Below are 19,203 nucleotides of genomic sequence, written 5' to 3'. Positions count from 1 at the left end.
GCCCGCAGCCTCTGCAGCGCCGGTTCGATCCCCGGCTGCTCCCCAGCCACCGCAGGAGGGTTCCACATGGCGCGCAGACCTCTCCTGCCGCCCGCTGCTCCCCTCAGCAGTGTACTTCGGTCCTTCTGCCTGCTCTGCATCCTGCTCTGACTCTGGTGAATTCTCTCACCCTCCCACACTTCTGCCTATACCCAGTGCTTATATAAATAAATAAATAAATATATAAATCTTAAAAAAAAACCAAAAACATTTAAAAAAAAAAAAAAGCACAGCACTATGAAGCTATCCGCAGCCACCGCAGCAAGGGTTCGATCCCCCGCCAGAGAGCAATCCACATGCCACAGCAGACCTCTCCTGTCTCACCCACTACTCCCCTCAGCTGTGTATTTCAATCTGCCTGTTCTGTTCTTCACTCTGTCCCTGGCGAATTCTCTCACCTCCTGCATCTCTGGCCTGCATCCCAATTCTTGTATGCATAAAGAAATAAATCTTAAAAAAAAAGAATACAATTAAAGCCTATGTGGATTGGGAGAAATCTGTAAGATAGTAAGTAGACTTCTCATTTTAATATTGTATTAATTCTAAAGTTCAGAGTATTAAATCCTAGCAGAGATTTCTTTATAATGAAGTTGTCTTTTAGTTAATTTTACAGCATAAACTTTGACTTCTGATATTTATACTAAATTTTCTCTTTCTTCCAGAAAAATATTATTTTCTGTAAGTATTAGTGTAATACTGTAGGAAAATTAAAATAAAGCTCTACTGAAAATCAAAGATTGAGCTATTTTAATTAAAGATAGTCTATACCCATAAAACTTTTTAGTTTCTCAGGTATTTTATTCATTTAAGATTTTAGAAATAAAATGTGCATATTATTACTACCATTACAAAAAGGGGAGGTGACATTGATAGAATGGCCTTTGTCACCCAATTTCTCCTCAAAGGTATTCAAAATCCAGTGATTTTGTTAAATGAATGACTAAAATTAGGGTTGGACATATTGTATGCATTATTTCATCTATTTGAGGTTTTTTTTTTTTGAGGATCATTTCTGGACTGTACTTCTCTTAAAAGGAACCCCTACATATCAGGTACATTAATTAAAAATGTAAATTTTCAAAGGTACTGGGTTTTATGACATAACTAAAGCCCCACGTTTTCTGGCTGGTAGTAAGCTTTGCATAGAGCAGGCACTCAATAAGCATTCGTAGATTTTGACTTTTTTTGTATTGATTCTACCATACTGTCTGTCTCACAAAGTGAGTATTATCAGAGATAGAAACTACCGAGTCAACAAAGGATGGAGAAATAAAAGTGGATTACAGGAATCAAAGTAGGATGTCAGCATCCTGCCCGTGATACTGTCTTCTAGTTAACGCGTTGATTTGGTAGCTTCATATGTTGGTTTAAACATAGTAGGTGATAGCTCCTTAGTCTACCTCATTGGTTCTGGTAATTTCCCTAGCTTCATTGCAGTCCCTCAATAAATCCTACGGGCCCCGAAGCTGGAGACCCTTCTCGTAATTAGGTAATCAAAGTATGTACATCAGTTTGTTTGGGCTGCTATAACAAAGTACTACGCTTTGGTAGCTTAAAAACAGATATTTACTGTCTCACAGCTGTGAGGCTAGGAGTCCAGAATCAGGATGCCCCAAGGTGGTCCTTTTGAGGGCTTTGAGGGAAGAATTTGTTTCAAGTCTCCCTCCTTGGCTGGGAGATGGCTGTCTTCTCCCTATACGTCCCTTCACATTGTCTTTCTTCCATGTATCTCCTGTATCTCTTTGTTCACCTTTTCCCTTTTCATTTGGACATCAGTCGTTTTGGATTATGACCCACTCTAATGACCTTACAGTTCAAACTGCGACAGTATGTGAGCCACCTGAGGGCTCTCAACCAGATGACACTCTGTGTCATAGAGGTGTGTGAAATGCTGCAGATCACTTCTTTTGCATGATTTCGGTAAACCTCAGTTTGCTACAGAACAGTTTCTCAACTTTTTACATCTTAGCAACTTTTATGACTTAAGCTCTTCCTTTGTAACGGAGAGTAAATAGGAAGCCTGAGATGGAAATTGTCTCTGTTAATTGTCTTCCTGTTTCCCCCACTCCTCTGGCATTATATATATCCATGTATGCCAAGGGGGTATCCATTTATCCCTTCCTAGAAATCGTAACTGGGGGTATACATTTCTAGCTGTGTCCAAGGATAAATGAAAAGACATGAAACAAAGCAACCCTAAGTTTATCTCTTTTGCTATGTAGATGTTAGTGGTAATAAAATCATTCCCTGTTTTACTATTCATTCATTCATTTGTTCATTCATTCAGCCAGTGAGTCAGTCTGGGAACAACCAGTTATTGCATGTCCTCCCTGTGTCAGGCACTGTTTCCAATGCTGCCAGTGCAAAGTTGAGCAATGTGAATGAACTTCCAAAGAGATTGCAAAATTGGATACAGTTTTTTTAGTGACATTCTTTCTCTGTCACTGGCCAACTGATTTTAAAAACAAATTGTATTTTTCAGAGTCTCTCATGCTTTAGTAATGCTTGTTTTGCCTGCTTCAGTTTGCTTGTTTTGGCTTTTCTCGTACTTGTGAATCACGATTTAGGTTTTCCTATCAGACTGATGGATGGAGAAAATAAGAAAGAAGGACGAGTGGAGGTTTTTATCAATGGCCAGTGGGGAACAATTTGTGATGATGGGTGGACTGATAAAGATGCAGCCGTAATCTGTCGACAGCTTGGCTACAAGTAAGGCAAACCTGATTATTTGGGATGGTTACTTGATGAATATTTCTTTTGTCTTTTTCAGACTTGTCCTAATGAATTTTTTCTTACCTGAAATTAACTACATCATCCCATTGAAAATACTGACAGCGTGCTGATTTCATTCAGAATTATAAATAATACTAAATAGCATCTATTTACATTTTTCTTTCTTCTCTCAAGGAATGTACATGTCTCAAAGTAACGAAGTCTTTATTTAATGATGAAATAGTTTCATATTCTTGACTGTTCATAATACTGCTTCTGTCAGCCAAATGTATTAGCTTTTTCGTTGTGGTTTAGGTGGTTCTTTATTCACAGTGGTTATGCTCTATAAAGTCACTCTGAACACTGAATTAGCAAGTGGTGAGTCATTGCTGCTGGAACTGAGGTCGAACCAAGGAATCTTTTTCTCTCCTCTTTTAGTTCTCATACCTGCAAACAGTTGTCCTTTTGCAGTAAAGTTTGTGTCATTTATTTATTTATTTGCATTGTTGCTGATAATCTCACTGTTGCCTTATGGAGACAATCTACATGTTAGATAATCTTTATTGGGGCATGAGTAATAGTATAAAAAATGTAGCCCTAACTAGCTGGGAAAGGATACTTGTTTACAATTTGAGAGCTGAAATGAAAAAACCTATCATCTCCTTGTGAGACCTCAGTGAGGTACCTCAAATTTTTTGAGGCTGTGTGCATGTCTGCACACAATTTCTGTAAGTATTGATTTGGGAACTGCAAATACATAGCCCATATTACAGTTTAGAGAGTTATCAAATTTTAGCTAATAGTGGTTTGCATTTTAAAATATGTCCTGAATTATCTGTTTGCATACCATAAATATTGATAAATTAATTGTTATTCCTATGCAGAATATCATTTTTATTTTTAAAAGTATTTTTATCTTAATAGTAGTGCAGATGTTTTTTCTAAAGCTTTCTTTTAGATTATTCAGGTACTCTATACTTCAATTTGCTGTTTAGTTTTGGACCTCATGCCACTCCAGTTGCTCTGTTGTCAGTAGGTCCACTCTTTATAATAGAAATTTTCACCTTTCAAAATATGGGCCAGTAGGAAGAGGCCACATTAAATGACTCAGTGAAGTCAGTCAATGATTTAAGTTTTCTTTGCTCAATACATGTTTAACACGCCACCCTCCATTTGTAAAGAAAATAAAATATTTTTTACATTTTCAATGAAATGCCTTATCCAAAAATCAGCCATCAGAGTATATTCCTGTTTGAAATGGATTTTGGCCATACTTTTATTTTTTGGTATGGATGATCCAGGAATTCTAGTATTACCATTGTAAATATAAAGGGAAATATCAAATTTGATGCTTGAATTGTATGGTAAATCATGTTTAAGGGGAAAAAGAGTTCCTAAGCATATTTGTGAAATTTAATTTCTACATTTTTTATTGCTTCTGATTATCTTTATTTAACCCACTTTACATTTTATCTTAGATGATAAGCTTAGTTTGTAGCAATTTTCAATAATATTCATTAATATTCCTGTAACAGTTATCAAGAAGAGCATCCAAATATCTCACATTGTAATTGCTTTTTGAATAGTCTTTTAAGAAGTGAATCAGTAAGTTAAAGTTATTACAGCAAATTGGATAATTATCTTCTAGTGCACAATCTGTAATTTGCCATGAAATAGTTTTTAAATGAGAAGCATTTAGATATTTGATCAATTTAAATATATTTGAATGTTTTATTATAATTTTCCACTAATGGGAAATGCGATTTCATAAAAGAACATGTAGTCTGAAGAGGTGGGAACCAATACCCCTAAATCATTAAGTGTTGTAAACCAACATTATCTCAAGTAAAAAAAAGAACATCTATGTAATTTATAAATAGACATGAGACTAGGGTAGGGGATCTTTCCCCCATATATACTCTATACCAACAAATATATTTGTAGATATCTATTGCAAATATATCCATCAACTTTAAAGTTTTATCTTTTCACTCTCCTTAGGGTGGTTTTCAGTAAAGTAGCATTTTTAATTTAAATTTTTGTTGAAATTAATAATGTTTTAATTAAGCTATACCATCTTTGTCTTGATTTGTTATCTTAAAGATTTATTAATAAATCTTTCCTTCACCTGAGGTTATAAGAAAAAACTTCCTGTGATTCAAACATTAACATTTTTATCTTTCATAATAATGTAACTAATTGTTCAAGTATTGAGTTTTGAATGTTAGTTTGAAATCTTTCATGAAAGCTTTAGTGTGAATTTTTTGAAAAGTGTTGTGTTATTAAAAAAAAGTACCATACCAAAAATAATCCTGCCATCTATTCATGATTCCTGGTTTTCTCTTTCTATGTTCAAAATTATACTTTCATACTTCTAAGTGAGGCAAAAAATTTGTTCTTAGTTCCCTAGGTAATTATTTATTAATATCTTAATTTTCTTGGAAATATACCAATTTGAAGAGAGCATTATTCTCTGTAAGGGGAAATAAGATTTTGAGATTTCCTGCTTAAAACTAAGGTTTAAGACTGTCAGGATTCTTGGATGTGCCAATAAATGTGACTTGCTGAACAGAAGCTAAATTAAAGGCAACTGATATGATACAAAAGCTCTGGGGTATGATAACAAAGAGGGTGTAGTTACACCTCTCTGAAGCTTTTCTTTTTTTTTTGACAGAATCAAGAAATAAATGATCTTTTAGTACGTATAGATGCTGATTTTAATATATAAAAGTTACAACATACAATTGAATGAGAGTATATGTTATGATTTATTCACATGTGTGATTGATTCCCCACACCCTCAAGAATGCTGTGTTTCCAGGGGTCCTGCCAGAGCAAGAACCATGGCTTATTTTGGGGAAGGAAAAGGACCCATACACGTGGATAATGTGAAATGCACAGGAAATGAGAGGTCCCTGGCTGACTGTATCAAACAAGATATTGGAAGACACAACTGCCGTCACAGTGAAGATGCAGGAGTTATTTGTGACTATGTAAGCAAGAAAGCATCCGCTAACAGTCATAAAGGTAGGTGTTCTTTTGCGTCCCTAAACAGGGAAATACCTCCAATGCACAGTTTGTTTCTGTAAACAATACTACTGTAACAAAGAGTTCTCTTCCACAAGAATTATAGAATTCATTTTCCTTGTGCTAGTATTTAGAATCAGGGGTTCTGGATGAACTTGCATGAGTGGGCTTACAGGGATAGCAGGGTTCAGGGGAAGAGGTAGATTTAAAAGGCTTTGTAATCTCTGGGGTGACCCCTTTTCTATAGTCTCAGTCAATTTTAATATAAAACAAAATTTGACAATTTGATGTCCTTGAAAATTCATTCTTTCATGAAAAGGAGGAAAGGAAAAGTCACAAAAAGGCACTTCTAGTCTTAATAATATTTTAAACAACAGGGAAATTCTTTTTTTTTTTAAGATTTATTTATTTATACAAGAACTGGGATATAAGCCAGAGGCACAGAAGGGTGAGAGGATTCACCAGAGACAGTGTGGGGAACAGAAAAGGCTGACAGACCAAAAACATTGCTGAGGGAAGCAGCGGGTGAGATAGGAGAAGTCTGCTGTGCCATGTGGGTAGCTCCCTGGCTGGCCGGGAATTGACCCTGCGCTGCAGAGGCTGCGGACAAACTTCATTGTGCTGCATTCAGCCCACTGCGCCACCAGGGAAGCCCTGGGAAATTCTTTTTAATTAATCGCAAAAGTGACAATTATCTTTTGAACATTTTATCCTTTGAAATTTAAAAGCGTCTGGAAAATGAGAAGTAATTTCTTAGTATACTTAGTATAATATAGTTTGTAAAATATAGGATAATAGATGTCTTGTAGGTAAGTAAATAGAAGAGTTCTTGAAAGCTCTGAGTTCTTCATGATATCAGTACTGTTTTAAATAAATGAGGAGAAAAACTAGCTATTTTGGAGAAAAGTGTGGTTATATTTTACAAAAGGAACAATCACCTGTTTGTGTGAATTATAAGTTCACAATTTTGGTACACAGGATTTTCTTACAAGCACATGCATTTACACTGGTGCATGCACTTTTTATAACATCTTTTAATAACTTTTAATAGAAATAATGCAAACAAATAAATTTGATGTTATTATTTTTCATTTTTGAGGGGCTTTTGTGTATGTAGAACACTTTATAATCCTCATGTTTTGTCTATGTTGTTCTATTATATATGTTGTGGATTTATTATCTGTGTTATTTAACATAAATTATTATATTTAGTTAGAAGGATACTTTGCTAAACCAATTTTTCCTAAATATTGATTACAACTTAATTTGTATAAATTGAATAAATTTCAATAATTTAAACTGCAGTTACAAATTGAATGTAAAGTTCTTTGAAGTATGTCAACTTAAGCAGTAGAAAAACATAAAACTTCAATAATTATAAAATGTTTTATTTCCTCATTGTTAGCACATTTATTGTTATGCATTTCTACAGCTGTAATAAGACTTATTCTGATATATTTCCATGGTTTTAGTGCTACCATTCCTCAAGTTAAAACATTTCATTTTAGACCAGCTAGATGACAGCATCTGACTTGCTTGCCTTTTGTTGAGGCTTAATAACTGCTTACTTCATAAAGTAATTAGAATTCAAACCATTGGTTATTGGTCATGTGCTGAGATCCTTTCATAAATGAAATTAATTCTGTTCTTTAATCTTGTTATGACAGTGTATTTTATGGCTTGAAATAGACTTTACTTTCTTGCAATCCGGTGCTACGCCCCAGAATGATGTAAGCTTTAAGTTCGGCTTGCTTAGTATTACATCATCCCTTGTCTTGGCATTATGTACATTGACCTGACTTGGAACATTATTGAAAACTTGTGCTTTATAATTTTCTATAATTTGTAGTGTCATCTAGAGGACTCATGTCCTAACAAATGAGGCTCAAGTTTGACAATGTACCTCTGAGGTCATTTGGCAAATTAATCAGCTTGCTACACAATGCAAATCCTCTTTCTCCATCAAGAAATAACAAGTGCTGATTCCCTACTGGGCTCTCGGCTACCTGATTGTTATCAGAGACCATGAGTACTGGCAAGGTTTCATATTCTTGTCACAAATCCACCCCCCCCTTCTGTCTTTTCACAGAGAAAAAACCAGTGCATATCTACACTTATTTACATCTTCTTAATAAATAAAACGAAATATCCCAATAAAATGCCACTTCCTTATGATTTTGGAAAACAGTCTATACCTTGTTATATTTATCCTTCTTTTGTACACCAGCTTTCTTGTATTTTTTAAATTTGACTCTTCTTTTTTATGCTCTGTTAACAGAAGTCTGTTACCTTAGGGAAATGACTCTATGCCCTTAAATACAGTTTGATGCTTACGTTGGCTTTGCACACGCCTTCTGTAGATTAATATTAAATATGAATTCATGTAACTTCAGATCAGAAGTCCATCCTGTTAACTGACTTTGCTCCGCAGAGTTACTGTTGTATACATAGCTATAGTATGTATAGCTATATATGTAGCTGTAGTATGTGAAAAGCAAGTAATTTAAACTATTGCTGCATTGGCAGATCTCTCATCTTGTTTAATGCTACTGAACACCAAGATGACCTCTGTAATCAGTCAGGAGGGGACAAGGTGTAGGCACTTACGGAATGATATGCTGGACAGGGTCAAGCCATCTTGCAACCTGTGGAGCCCCTTCAGAGCTGAATGTGGGAAACCCCATAAACTTCCCTGCCGGCTTGCAAATTTTATTACCTTGATTAAATGAGAAAACAACTTTTTATTTTTATTAGAGGAAAAAATATCCTATAATTTGAAGAGAAAAGGCATCTTAAAATAGAGGAGGAAGCCACGGGGGGGGGGGGTTGTCACTTGTGTCTTTATCCCTCTCCCAGCGGTATGACAGTTTAGTTAATGAGCTATTTCTGCTTCAGAGGCCCTTTCCTCGGTTTGTGGTTTGAGATTACTGCACCGGCGGCAGAAGCGGATCATTGGTGGAAAAAATTCCTTAAGGTAAAGGGTTCTTCAGAAGAGAGAGTCCATGTTACAGAATTATTTGATAGTCATACAGATTTAAAAAGTGGGGATTTTCTACTGTTGCTTAAGGGATTTGTTTTATTCCCATTGTTCTCTAATAAAAGATATTTTGGAGTTAAATACAGATTACATTGATAAATTCACTGTTCTTTGACCTTCACTCACTCACTTTTTATAGACTTGGTTCTTCTATTATCACCCCTGATTTATATGACAGATGTGTTGCAGAGAAGCTATATGGAGAAACAAAATAGCTGACAGAAGACTTGAAAAAAAATGTGTCACTACAAGGATTCACTTAGTTTAGAATATGTTTGTTTCAGACTTGACTCAATAGAATTTTATTGTTTCTTTAATTTTCTATTGGAAAACCTGCACTCTGCTTACTAAATACTTCAGGCTGCTTCAGTGAGGTGGGAGAAGGAGAGAAAACACATTTGAAATCATGAAATATAAAGAAACCTCAACTTCCTTCTAAGAATGTCTAAGAGAGGGGGTGCTTATAAATGCCTGTATGTAATTCTCCAGCATGTCAGCTCCAGGGTGGAGGGGCACCACTTTGCACCTAGGAGGGGTTTTGTGTCCTGGGGTCTCTTTTATGCTCCTATTTCTTCACCCAGAAGCCTCTGTGTCATTATTTTAATGAGTGCTTGTCTTGGCTTTTCTGTCTTTTCTGTCTTTAATGACGTGGCTGTGTGCCGCCCTTTCTTCCCAGGGGTGGCTGGCCTTGGCAAGTGTCCCTCCGGCTGAAGTCTTCCCATGGAGATGGCAGGCTCCTTTGTGGGGCCACGCTTCTGAGCAGCTGCTGGGTCCTCACAGCGGCGCACTGCTTCAAGAGGTATGTGCCCATTCTTCCAGACAACTCTGCTTGCCTTTCACTTGCCAGTTCTAAAACATTTTTTCTATATTTATGTTTTTAATCTGATTACTGTTTATTTTTGTATATGGTATATGGCACAAGGAAGGGATCAAATTACTTTTATTTATGGATAGTTTCCCCAGCACTTTTATTGAGCATTCCATGTTTATAAAACACCACTGATTTATGTCAACTCTGTCATATGCCAGGTTCTCATGTATCTCTGTTCACTTCCTCTTATCTAATCTTTCATGTTCATGGTGCAACAGAAGATATACGCCTATGTTTTACATAGCCTTTGACATTTCTGGCATAATAATGGAGTTTGAGGGTTCACCTGTAGAGCAGCGGGTTTAATGCATTTGTGTATGACAGGAGTGATAGACAATGAAGATTATATAACAACAAAAAATTGCTCTGCTCCTAGTGTTCCTAAGGATGTTAGATCACTGGAGATACAGTGCAGAACCAGACATGAACCATGCTATCGTGAGAATTTTCTGTAGCTACAAGATCCCAGAGGAGAGAAACATTGATATTGTAAATATGATCTGATGAAGGAAGAAAAAAAGGACTTAGGGCACTGTGTTTAACTTGTGGACTTTTCACCACAATATTAGATGCATTTAGCTTTGTTAAGAATCCGGTCTCTGGGTCTCTATTCCATATCTACTGAAATCTGTGGAGGTGAGACCCAGGAGTCTGCATTCTTGCCAAGTCTCTCAGAAGAATCTGATGTACATTAAAGGTGCAGATCCATTTACTGAGTGGAGAGAATAAAAATGTGGTCTGTATGTTTGAAGAATGATGATGGAGAAGAATGCAGTAGGTTTGATGGGATACTTATCCTTGGCCTATTCAACATGTGAATCATTTCATTGGAAAAGGACACTGATGGCAAGTTCATCACATTTTTGGATCCTTGGGGATCGGGAAGACAAATAATGTGTTGGAAAATAGAATCCACAATGACCAAAAATCTCGATGGGATGATTCTGGCAAGTAACATGGAATAAGGACGATGTAAAATGCCGCCTTCAGTTCCAGGAAATATGGCTTAAATGCAGCACAAGTAAAAAAGACCTCACAGGCAGTGGCATCCTTCCACTTAATATGTGATTGCCCATGAAGTTAGCAAGTGTTGGGCAGCACTGACAGAGCACTGTTCAGACAAAGCAGCGAAGAGCCTGGCTATTCTGTTTTCTTGTGCTTAGCTATTGTTGGGGACAAAAAGCACTGTCACTCTCCAGCAGAGAGAACTGTGCTGCATTTTGGGTGTGGCAGGAATGTGATACACTCAGGAAGACAAGCAGCCAGGTGACAGCATGTGGAGTCCCACTGGTGCATTATCTGTGGCTTCAGTATCATGGGTGTTAATGAAAGATGGAGTGATTTTCATTTTAACACAAGGAAGAGGTTCTTTGTGTTATGTTTATTTCTTTAACTGTAGGGCTGTAGGGCTGCTGAAAGGTGAAATGGCCTGTGTGTGGGAGGAAGAATGAGTTCTGTCGTGAGGTCTGTTCAGAGAGACTGGATTCTTTTATAAGTGGAGCTGGGGGTAGAGGATGTCTGATTTAGAGCAGAGAGGGGAAAATGGAGCCAGCTGTACTGGAGGGATGGCAGCTATCCACTAGAGTAGCGATCTGGAATTTGTGTAGTAGACTCACTAGAGAGAAGCAGGAAGGTCTGGGGTGTGAGGGGAGTGAGTGTCTCTTCATTTACTAGGTGGTAGGAACCCATTAAATGATATTGAGGCTTGAAATCTGATCAAAGAGTAGTTTTAGGAGATGAGCCATTTGGGGATGTATGGGATAGGTAGAGAGGATCAATTCCATTGATTAATCTAGGGGTCTGTGAATGAACTTTAAGCTACATGAGCAGATCTTTGGTAATATGCTTATAGCCTTTTTTCTGCGATGACTGAAATTGGTCTTGTTTTTCAGTGATTAAGCTCCAGTATGGTAGGAACTGGAGGGGGATAGGTTATAAGGTAGAAAGAAAAGGAGGGCGAGCAGGCAGGGGTTCTATGATAGGAATCAATGCTTGGTGCTGTGTAAGAGGAAGGGTAGACCTGCCCTTCCAACCAGGATTACAATTCTAGCTCCTCCGATGGTTTATTGTTTAACTTGCGGAAATTACTGAACGTCTAGGGGCCTCAGTTTTTCCATTTGTAAGATGAAGGCAGTGACGTTCCACAGAGAAGTATGTGTAAGTAGTTGATAAAGTGTAAAATTCCAAACAGACTTGGGCTGTTGGAGTTGAAAAACATGGACTTAAAGATTATTATTGGCAAAACTCAGGAACTCAAGATGATTTTATTCTACTCACCTATGGAGAAGACTGAGGGAAGAAACTGCAGAGATCTGGCCCTGGGGCTCAGAGCTTAGGCGATTCATTCACTTGGTCCTTAAAGATTGTTCTCATCATATTTAAGACTCTATCTTTCAAGTCTCTGCTTAAATTTATAGTCTGAAAAGTTCAAGGCTTAAAGGTATTAAAGGAGGGAGATTCCTCCACAAATTCCACATTCCACTTAAAGTAGAAAACTTTGATCAAACTGTTGGGTTCTCTGAAAGGTCTTACTTTTTTTCTTTTTTTTTTTTTTTTTTTACTTAGATGTTGGATTTATTTGTTTACATGCCATTATTCCTCTTTTGGCCTGGTCCTGCTAGATTATTGCTTAAAGTCAGTAATCAACTCCTTTGTGTTTATAAGCCAAGTGTCTAGTATATTACTTGGCACAGAGTCGATAATCTTAAATGATTGTTGCAGGATGAAAGTGGGGCTCAGTTGCCAGAGAATGGATGTACTTAAGGGCATTGGATTCTTTAGAGGATGGTGGCATTTTCACCTGAGGTCAACAGATAACTTTTTCCATATGTCATTTTGGATTTCTTCCCATTATCTGCACAGCATAAGGGAAAGGCAATTGATTAAAAAGCAGAGGAGCAGATTATGATATGCAGCGTTTTGGTGTGCTTTGGGTTGAATGCCAAACTCTACTAATGTGAAAAGGGTGAAGGTTGTTTTGTAAATGTGTTGTGCATCTATTTGACTTGGTCTGTAACCTATATCCAGTTTCATAGACTTCCTGTTTTGATGTGCCTCACGATTCTATAACTCACATCTTTATTGCAGTAAGGCTTTTGAAATGCATAGGGACAGGTACCCCTGATTAGAACAAGCACCCGGCTTTTTTTTTTTTTTCTAGGTTCAGGGACTTTGGTTTAAAACAACTGTCCCTTAATCATCAGAGACTCGGAAGTTTGCAAAAATAGATTTCCCCTGGAATTGTTGAGATTGTAGTGCAGAAGCATTGTGGTCAGACTCTGAAAGGCTGCCTGCCTTTTGGATGTCATGGGAGCCTAATTTAGAGTCTATTGGTTGGGGACCTCAATGTCATTTTTGGTGGGAAATCTTTCTGTTTGTATTTCTGCTACTTAGGCATGTACAATGTATGTTCACTGGACCTTCATTGGTGCCTAATACTTGCAGTGATGATAAAGGCCAGTGCTTTTGAGCCGTCACTGCTGAATAACAATAGATTGCTATTGCCATCTGTGTTATTTTCTTCTATGGGATGACAGTTTTTTGCTTGTTTGTTTTATCTTCATTGAATAGTTATCTTTATATTGGGTTGTCAGAAAAGTCATGACTCATTTTTGTGTAGAAAACATAGAAAAAATATGGCATGTGTTTTCTGACAACCCAATATAACCCCCCTATCAGAATAATCTAGAAATGATGACGTTGGCAGGAGAGACCAGGATGCAGTTAACTTCAGATCCAGATCCACCATCCTCATCTACCCTCACTTCATATGCAGCCTTCTGTACATGATAAGGGAATTTGACTGGAAGGCTGACAGACCGCTAGTGTACAACTCTAATTTGCCCATAGTTTTCACATACTATGAGGTTCAGAGTAATCTGCTGCCATTCTAATACAGATAACCAAGGCAGTTGTGAATCACCATTTAAAGGTCTTCAATTTTATTTTTTATATTTTTCCCAGTGTTAATACAATGCAGACTTTGGAGTGCAGCATCCTGTTGGCAGTTTGAAGTGGAAACTTAAATAAATCAAGCTTTTTTTTGTACTTGCCTTGTGAATCTTGCACAATAAATTTCTGGCTTTTGCTATTTTCTATTCTAAATGACAACCACAGGTACCAAAAAATGACCCTCTCCCTATGGTGGTGCAGCAGTATAATTGAGAGAAAAATTCCTGAGAATTAAACCAATTCCTTTTAATTGCTTATTCTGATAACAGATACCATTTTGGAGGAAAAAATGTACTTGCAACAAGTACTGCCTTATTTTTGTAAATCTACTGCAAATTGAATTTGTTCATGAATATAGCTTTACCCGATTTTATCTTTTTGATTTTTTGCCTAGAAATGCCAGAGTAGCAGAAAATTGTCAAAGATTATAGCTCTGAGTTAGAAATGTTTAGGTCTTTATAGTTAGATGAGCCACAGACTAGTGGCATTTGCTTTTGAAGAATACAGTATTTGAGGTGCTTAACATATACTCTGTCATGACCTAGTGTGTGGTAGAGTTCATAAGAATATGGTCTTGAATGGGGAATAAAAACAAACAAAAAAAAAGAATATGGTCTTGTTGATATATATAAACCTATCAGTCATGCCCAAAGCAGTTCTTAATTCCTCATGTGTGTGTGTGTGTGTGTGTGTGTGTGTGTGTGTATGTGTGTAGACACTGCAAGCTTCTACAAGGAAGGTCATTTTTTCCTAAGCAAATAGAACCATTTATATAAGCTGCTTCAGTCAACCACTTAGAAGCAATTCAGTCAGGCCCTTTTTGAATTTCATCCAAACAACAGAGAAAAACAGATTCTAGCAGTAGCAGATGTGCACAAGCTGGTGTACAACATTATCTTTTTTTTTCTAAAGATTTATTTATTTATATAAGCACTGGGTACAGTCAGAAGCGTGGGAGGGTGACACAATTCACCAGAGCCAGAGCAGGGAGCAAAACAGACAGACTGACGAAATACACTGCTGAGGGGAGCAGCGGGCGCAGGAGGAAAGGTCTACCATGCCATGTGAGGTGACAGGAGAGTATTTCCAATACTTTGACTGGAAACTAATCGAGTCTTGTGTCAGATGCTCTTCAGGTTCCAGGTATAAAGTCTATTTTAAGAATAACTGGAGTGAGAGGTATGTGGGAACCACTGCTTAGGTTTCGCTGAGACAACTTTAAAAAAGAGGTGCTACTAAAGACCTTTCTTTTGAAGAGAATGCTGCTCTTTTTCTTCTTGTCAGGGAAATATTTTATTTTTAAAAATATTTTATTCTCAGTTTAATATCAACTCCTGATTGATGAGAATACTAACTGTGGTGTGTACCCAAATAATTTGATCTGAGAACATGGCATATGTATGGAATGTGTTTGACTTTTCCTTTAGCTATTGATTACTACTCATTAGAATGCTTCCTACTTCACCCAGTGAAATTCCAGGCATGGAAAGGCAGTATACTCATGCCTTTTGGAGCTTTTGGGTAGGTGATTCTCAAGTCTGTGAAATTGAATCACCTATGGTTCTACATCAGCCCTATTCATGTAATTTATTTTTTATTTTATCAATTTTTAAAATTTTTTTTTTATTTATACAATAGCTGGGGTACAGGCGTGGGAGGGTGAGAGGATTCCCCAGAGACAGAGTGGGGAGCAGAGCAGGCAACAGACCGAAAGCATTGCTGAGGGGAGCAGCGGGAGAGGCAGGAGAGGTCTGCCAGGCCAAGTGGGAATCTCCCTGGCCAGCCAGGAATCGAACCCACGCTGTAGAGGCTGCGGACAGCTTCACAGCACTGTGCTCAACCCACTGCACCACAAGGGAGGTCCCATTTATTTTATTAATTATGAAACTCTGTGTGTCCTGGACATTTGTATTTTTAAAAGTGGTACAGGTAATTGGGGCATACATCCGGCATGAACCATAACATTAAATCTCTTTGGGGATTTATTTTTATGAAATAGAAACTTTTGTGATGTTGTTATCATACAGGAGGGGGAAAATTAGGGTGATTGTTGTAAAATGTATGTTTTTCTATTCCAGCAGCGAAATACTAGCACAAAGTCGGTGGTGAGTTGATAAATCCAGAATTACAGTTTCACCAGAGAAAAGAAAGATTAATTTTTTGCAAAAGAGCGATTGTGAATCCAAGACTTGTAAGAAGAAGTTGTAGCAGTTAGATTGAAATGGGAAAAAAAAATGAGTAGGGTCAAAGGTTTGAAGTCAAAATGGGTTGAAGGATTGTAGAGCTGTAAAACTGTGAAGATAGGTGGTGGTAAAAAGTGAACTGCTTGACATCAGGATTCAGAAATGAAATGTGTAGTATTTTCAGGTGAGGACTTAGGGAAATAAAATGGAAAGGTTGGAAATTAAGTCATTAAAATTGTTACAGGAAATAGTCAAGGGGATGAGCAAGGTGCTCTTATCTTCATTGGGAGATTAGAAGTAGTGGCCAGCAGGGTGTTGGTGCATGTGTTTTATGTCAGTGGATGTCAATTGAGGACAATTTGCACAATAGGGGACATTTAGCAATGTCTGGAGACATTTTTGTTTGTAGTAACGAGGGTGTGTGTGTGTGTGTCTGTGTTTGCATGTGTGTTCCTGGCATCCAATGAATAGAATCTCGGGATGCCTCTAAACCTCCAACAATGCACAGGACAGCTCCACAGACCCTCACAACAATCTGGCTCCAGCTGTCAACAGGGCTGAGGCTGAGAAACTACTCCAGAATCAAGGTGTATGTTGGCTGATAAACAGACCAACAGCTATCAATCTAATAAGTATTGTGTTTCTATTTTAACTGAAGACATAAAAATGTACATTTGTTCACTCACTCAATCAACAAACATAAGCTACATTCCTACTTAACAGGGCCTCATTGTTCTAGGTATTTAAGATTCTTCAGTGAACACAACAGATATTGATGTCCTTGAATGCCTTTTATTCAAGCAGGGGAGATAGAGAATAAAACACATAATAAATAGTAAATGAGATAGTCTGCTTGAAAGTGGTATTAAAAAGAAAAATGAAGGCAGCGCAGCGATGACAGTAATTTTGCCCTACACTATTTGTTTATTTTTCACTTGATGACAGGTTAATGATTAGCTCCTTATTTTCCACACTTCTTTCACATTTGCTTTTTCAGAAAGCAAATGTAATCTGGATTAAATACTGAAATGAAGAAAGGAAGTGATGGGTTTTGAGTATAGAACTGAGACCAGTGGGGTCAGAGAAATGGAAAGGTTAAATTTAAAAAGGAGCCAATGATTTGTAACAAACTGACAACCCTATTGTCTGCAGTGTCTCTATTAACCTACTGAAGAATTAACCTGCCGACTCATTTCAGCATGTAAGACAAGCCTCTCATTAGTCTCTCTGCCTCTCAGGTATGGTAACAGCACTAAGAACTATATTGTTCGAGTTGGGGATTATCATACTCAGGTGCCGGAGGAATATGAGGAAGAAATTGGAGTTCAGCAGGTCGTGATTCACCCGGTGTACCGACCGAACAGCAGCGACTACGACATCGCCCTGGTGAGACTGCAGGGACCAGAAGAGCAGTGTACGAGGTTCAGCAGCCATGTCTTGCCTGCCTGTTTGCCCCTCCAGAGGGAGAGGCCACAGAAAACAGCCTCTAATTGTTACATCACGGGATGGGGAGACACAGGTAATGCAAACAATACAAAGGAACAAATGTGTCTGCACATTTCTCCAGTCTAAAGGGCTCAGTGTTTGATTATTTCTTTCTTTGCATGAAGCCCCAACTCTTGGAGAATTCCTGTTCAGATCAGACAGAGCAGAGCTGCTGAGGATTAACTGAAGGGACTCCATCCATTCCAGTTTCTCCTCAGTGTCTCCTTCCCGTTTTCCCCATCTCTGAACCCCCCAAAGTCTATTATTCAGTTTAAGCTTATTTTTCATAAGGGAACAAGGCTTTGTGTAGTCTTACTAGAGTTCAATCCATGGATGCCAGCTGGTGCTTGCTCAGCATGGTGTTGGAAACCATAGAGCTAGCACTCACTTGAGTTAGGTGTTCCCTTTACAAGAGACCAGAAAATGGTCTTAGTATACTGTGCTGACCAGGGTGCCAATAGTCTCTGAGAAAGCTATAGTCTAATCTGTCAGAATTATGAACACCTCCGTAGGAAAGAAGATTCAATCATCTTTTGGATACATCTGCAGTAATAGAAATGACCGATGAAGCGTATTTTACAGAATATTTTGCCATAGACTGATGATTCCAGTTGAATCAATAGGATCAGAAAATAATGGTGGAATTTAAAGCCAAGAAAAAGACGTCATGGAACATGTAGTAAACATATTAGCCACTAAACAAAGAGTGAATGATCTTACTAGAGTGGTAACATCAAGTGGTGAAAACTAAGCCTGTCTACATAAGGAATGCTTTGTTTCTCAATTATCCTTATGAAATACTGTATTACTGTTTACAACAGTGATTGCTACCTTATGTGCTTATGTGTAATTATTCTTTGTAATTCTCCCATTAAGTAGAGTAACCTTAGAGGAATGGGTATGTCACTGCAAAGCCAGCATGAATGCATCCTCAGCTTTTCGATGGGATTGCAGTACTAAAGCTTGCATAAATATGCTTTTTAGTTAACTTCATAGCCAAGTACTTAAGTGTTACTCAATTACTCCCACAGAATACAGTGGTGAGAAAGACATTAGTGAAGGATAGTGAGAAGAGCCAAGATTAGAAAAGGCAGCTAATGACGTTACGTATAATTCAGTTATTACTCATTTAAACTTTACTCATGTCATCATAGAGTTTATTTTCAAGATGACTCAGTGTTCCGTAAACCGTTCAGTGTAGCTCTTTTCTGTGAACCCTTTAATTGGAATCTAATTTAGATTATTTGGTCTGAGTAGGACGAGCCTATTCAAGAACTCTTCAACAAGCTGCCATTCCCTTACTTCCCAAGAGGTTTTGTGAAGAACGTTATAAAGGCCGGTTTACAAGGAGGATGCTGTGTGCTGGAAATCTCCAGGACCACAAACGCGTGGACAGCTGCCAGGGCGACAGCGGAGGACCACTCATGTGCGAAAGGCCAGGCCAGAACTGGGTTGTGTATGGGGTGACCTCCTGGGGGTACGGTTGTGGAGTCAAGGATTCACCAGGTGTTTATACAAAAGTCTCAGCTTTTGTACCTTGGATAAAAAGTGTCACCCAACTCTGATTCTTCCTGAAAAACTCAAGAGAAAACACACTATCGAAATACCTGTTGGAAAGATTTCAGGCTAAAATTCACTCAACAAGTGAGGACTTTTATGTTTATATTGTAATTATGTTTCCCTCCCCTTTGCTGCTTTTGAGATTTGTGATGTGAACATTTTTGGCTAGATACCTCAGTGTGATTCTGATTACATTCAGTTACCATTGTTGCCTGCCCAAAGCAGTTTTACTGGTGATTAAATTCTTTATTCTCATTTAAGCTACATTGATCTCTTTTGCCTGTTTCTGAGCATTCTCGAGATTATCGAATATTGAGAAAAAGGCCATTTTTACATTT

At 37.7% G+C, this 19,203-nt stretch overlaps 1 protein-coding gene across 2 annotated transcripts in view; it reads left to right on the top strand.

Moving 5' to 3' along the window:
- Positions 1-18,870, top strand: part of PRSS12 (serine protease 12) — a gene marked incomplete at both ends in the record, with an annotated part of 48,314 nt that extends 29,444 nt beyond the window's left edge. For both annotated transcript variants that reach the window (XM_084252459.1, XM_084252458.1), the window contains 6 exons: positions 2,607-2,748; positions 5,573-5,778; positions 8,674-8,752; positions 9,492-9,614; positions 17,059-17,339; positions 18,563-18,870. In XM_084252459.1, the coding sequence (XP_084108585.1) occupies positions 2,607-2,748; positions 5,573-5,778; positions 8,674-8,752; positions 9,492-9,614; positions 17,059-17,339; positions 18,563-18,870 (1,139 nt within the window). The remainder of the gene's footprint in view (positions 1-2,606; positions 2,749-5,572; positions 5,779-8,673; positions 8,753-9,491; positions 9,615-17,058; positions 17,340-18,562) is intronic.
- Positions 18,871-19,203: the final 333 nt, after the last annotated feature.

This window comes from Talpa europaea (assembly GCF_964194135.1).
Source record: "Talpa europaea genome assembly, chromosome: 13".
Classification (NCBI taxonomy): Eukaryota; Metazoa; Chordata; class Mammalia; order Eulipotyphla; family Talpidae; genus Talpa; species Talpa europaea.
The sequence above is the reverse complement of the archived record's forward strand: the minus strand, read 5'-3'. Positions and strand labels throughout refer to the sequence as shown.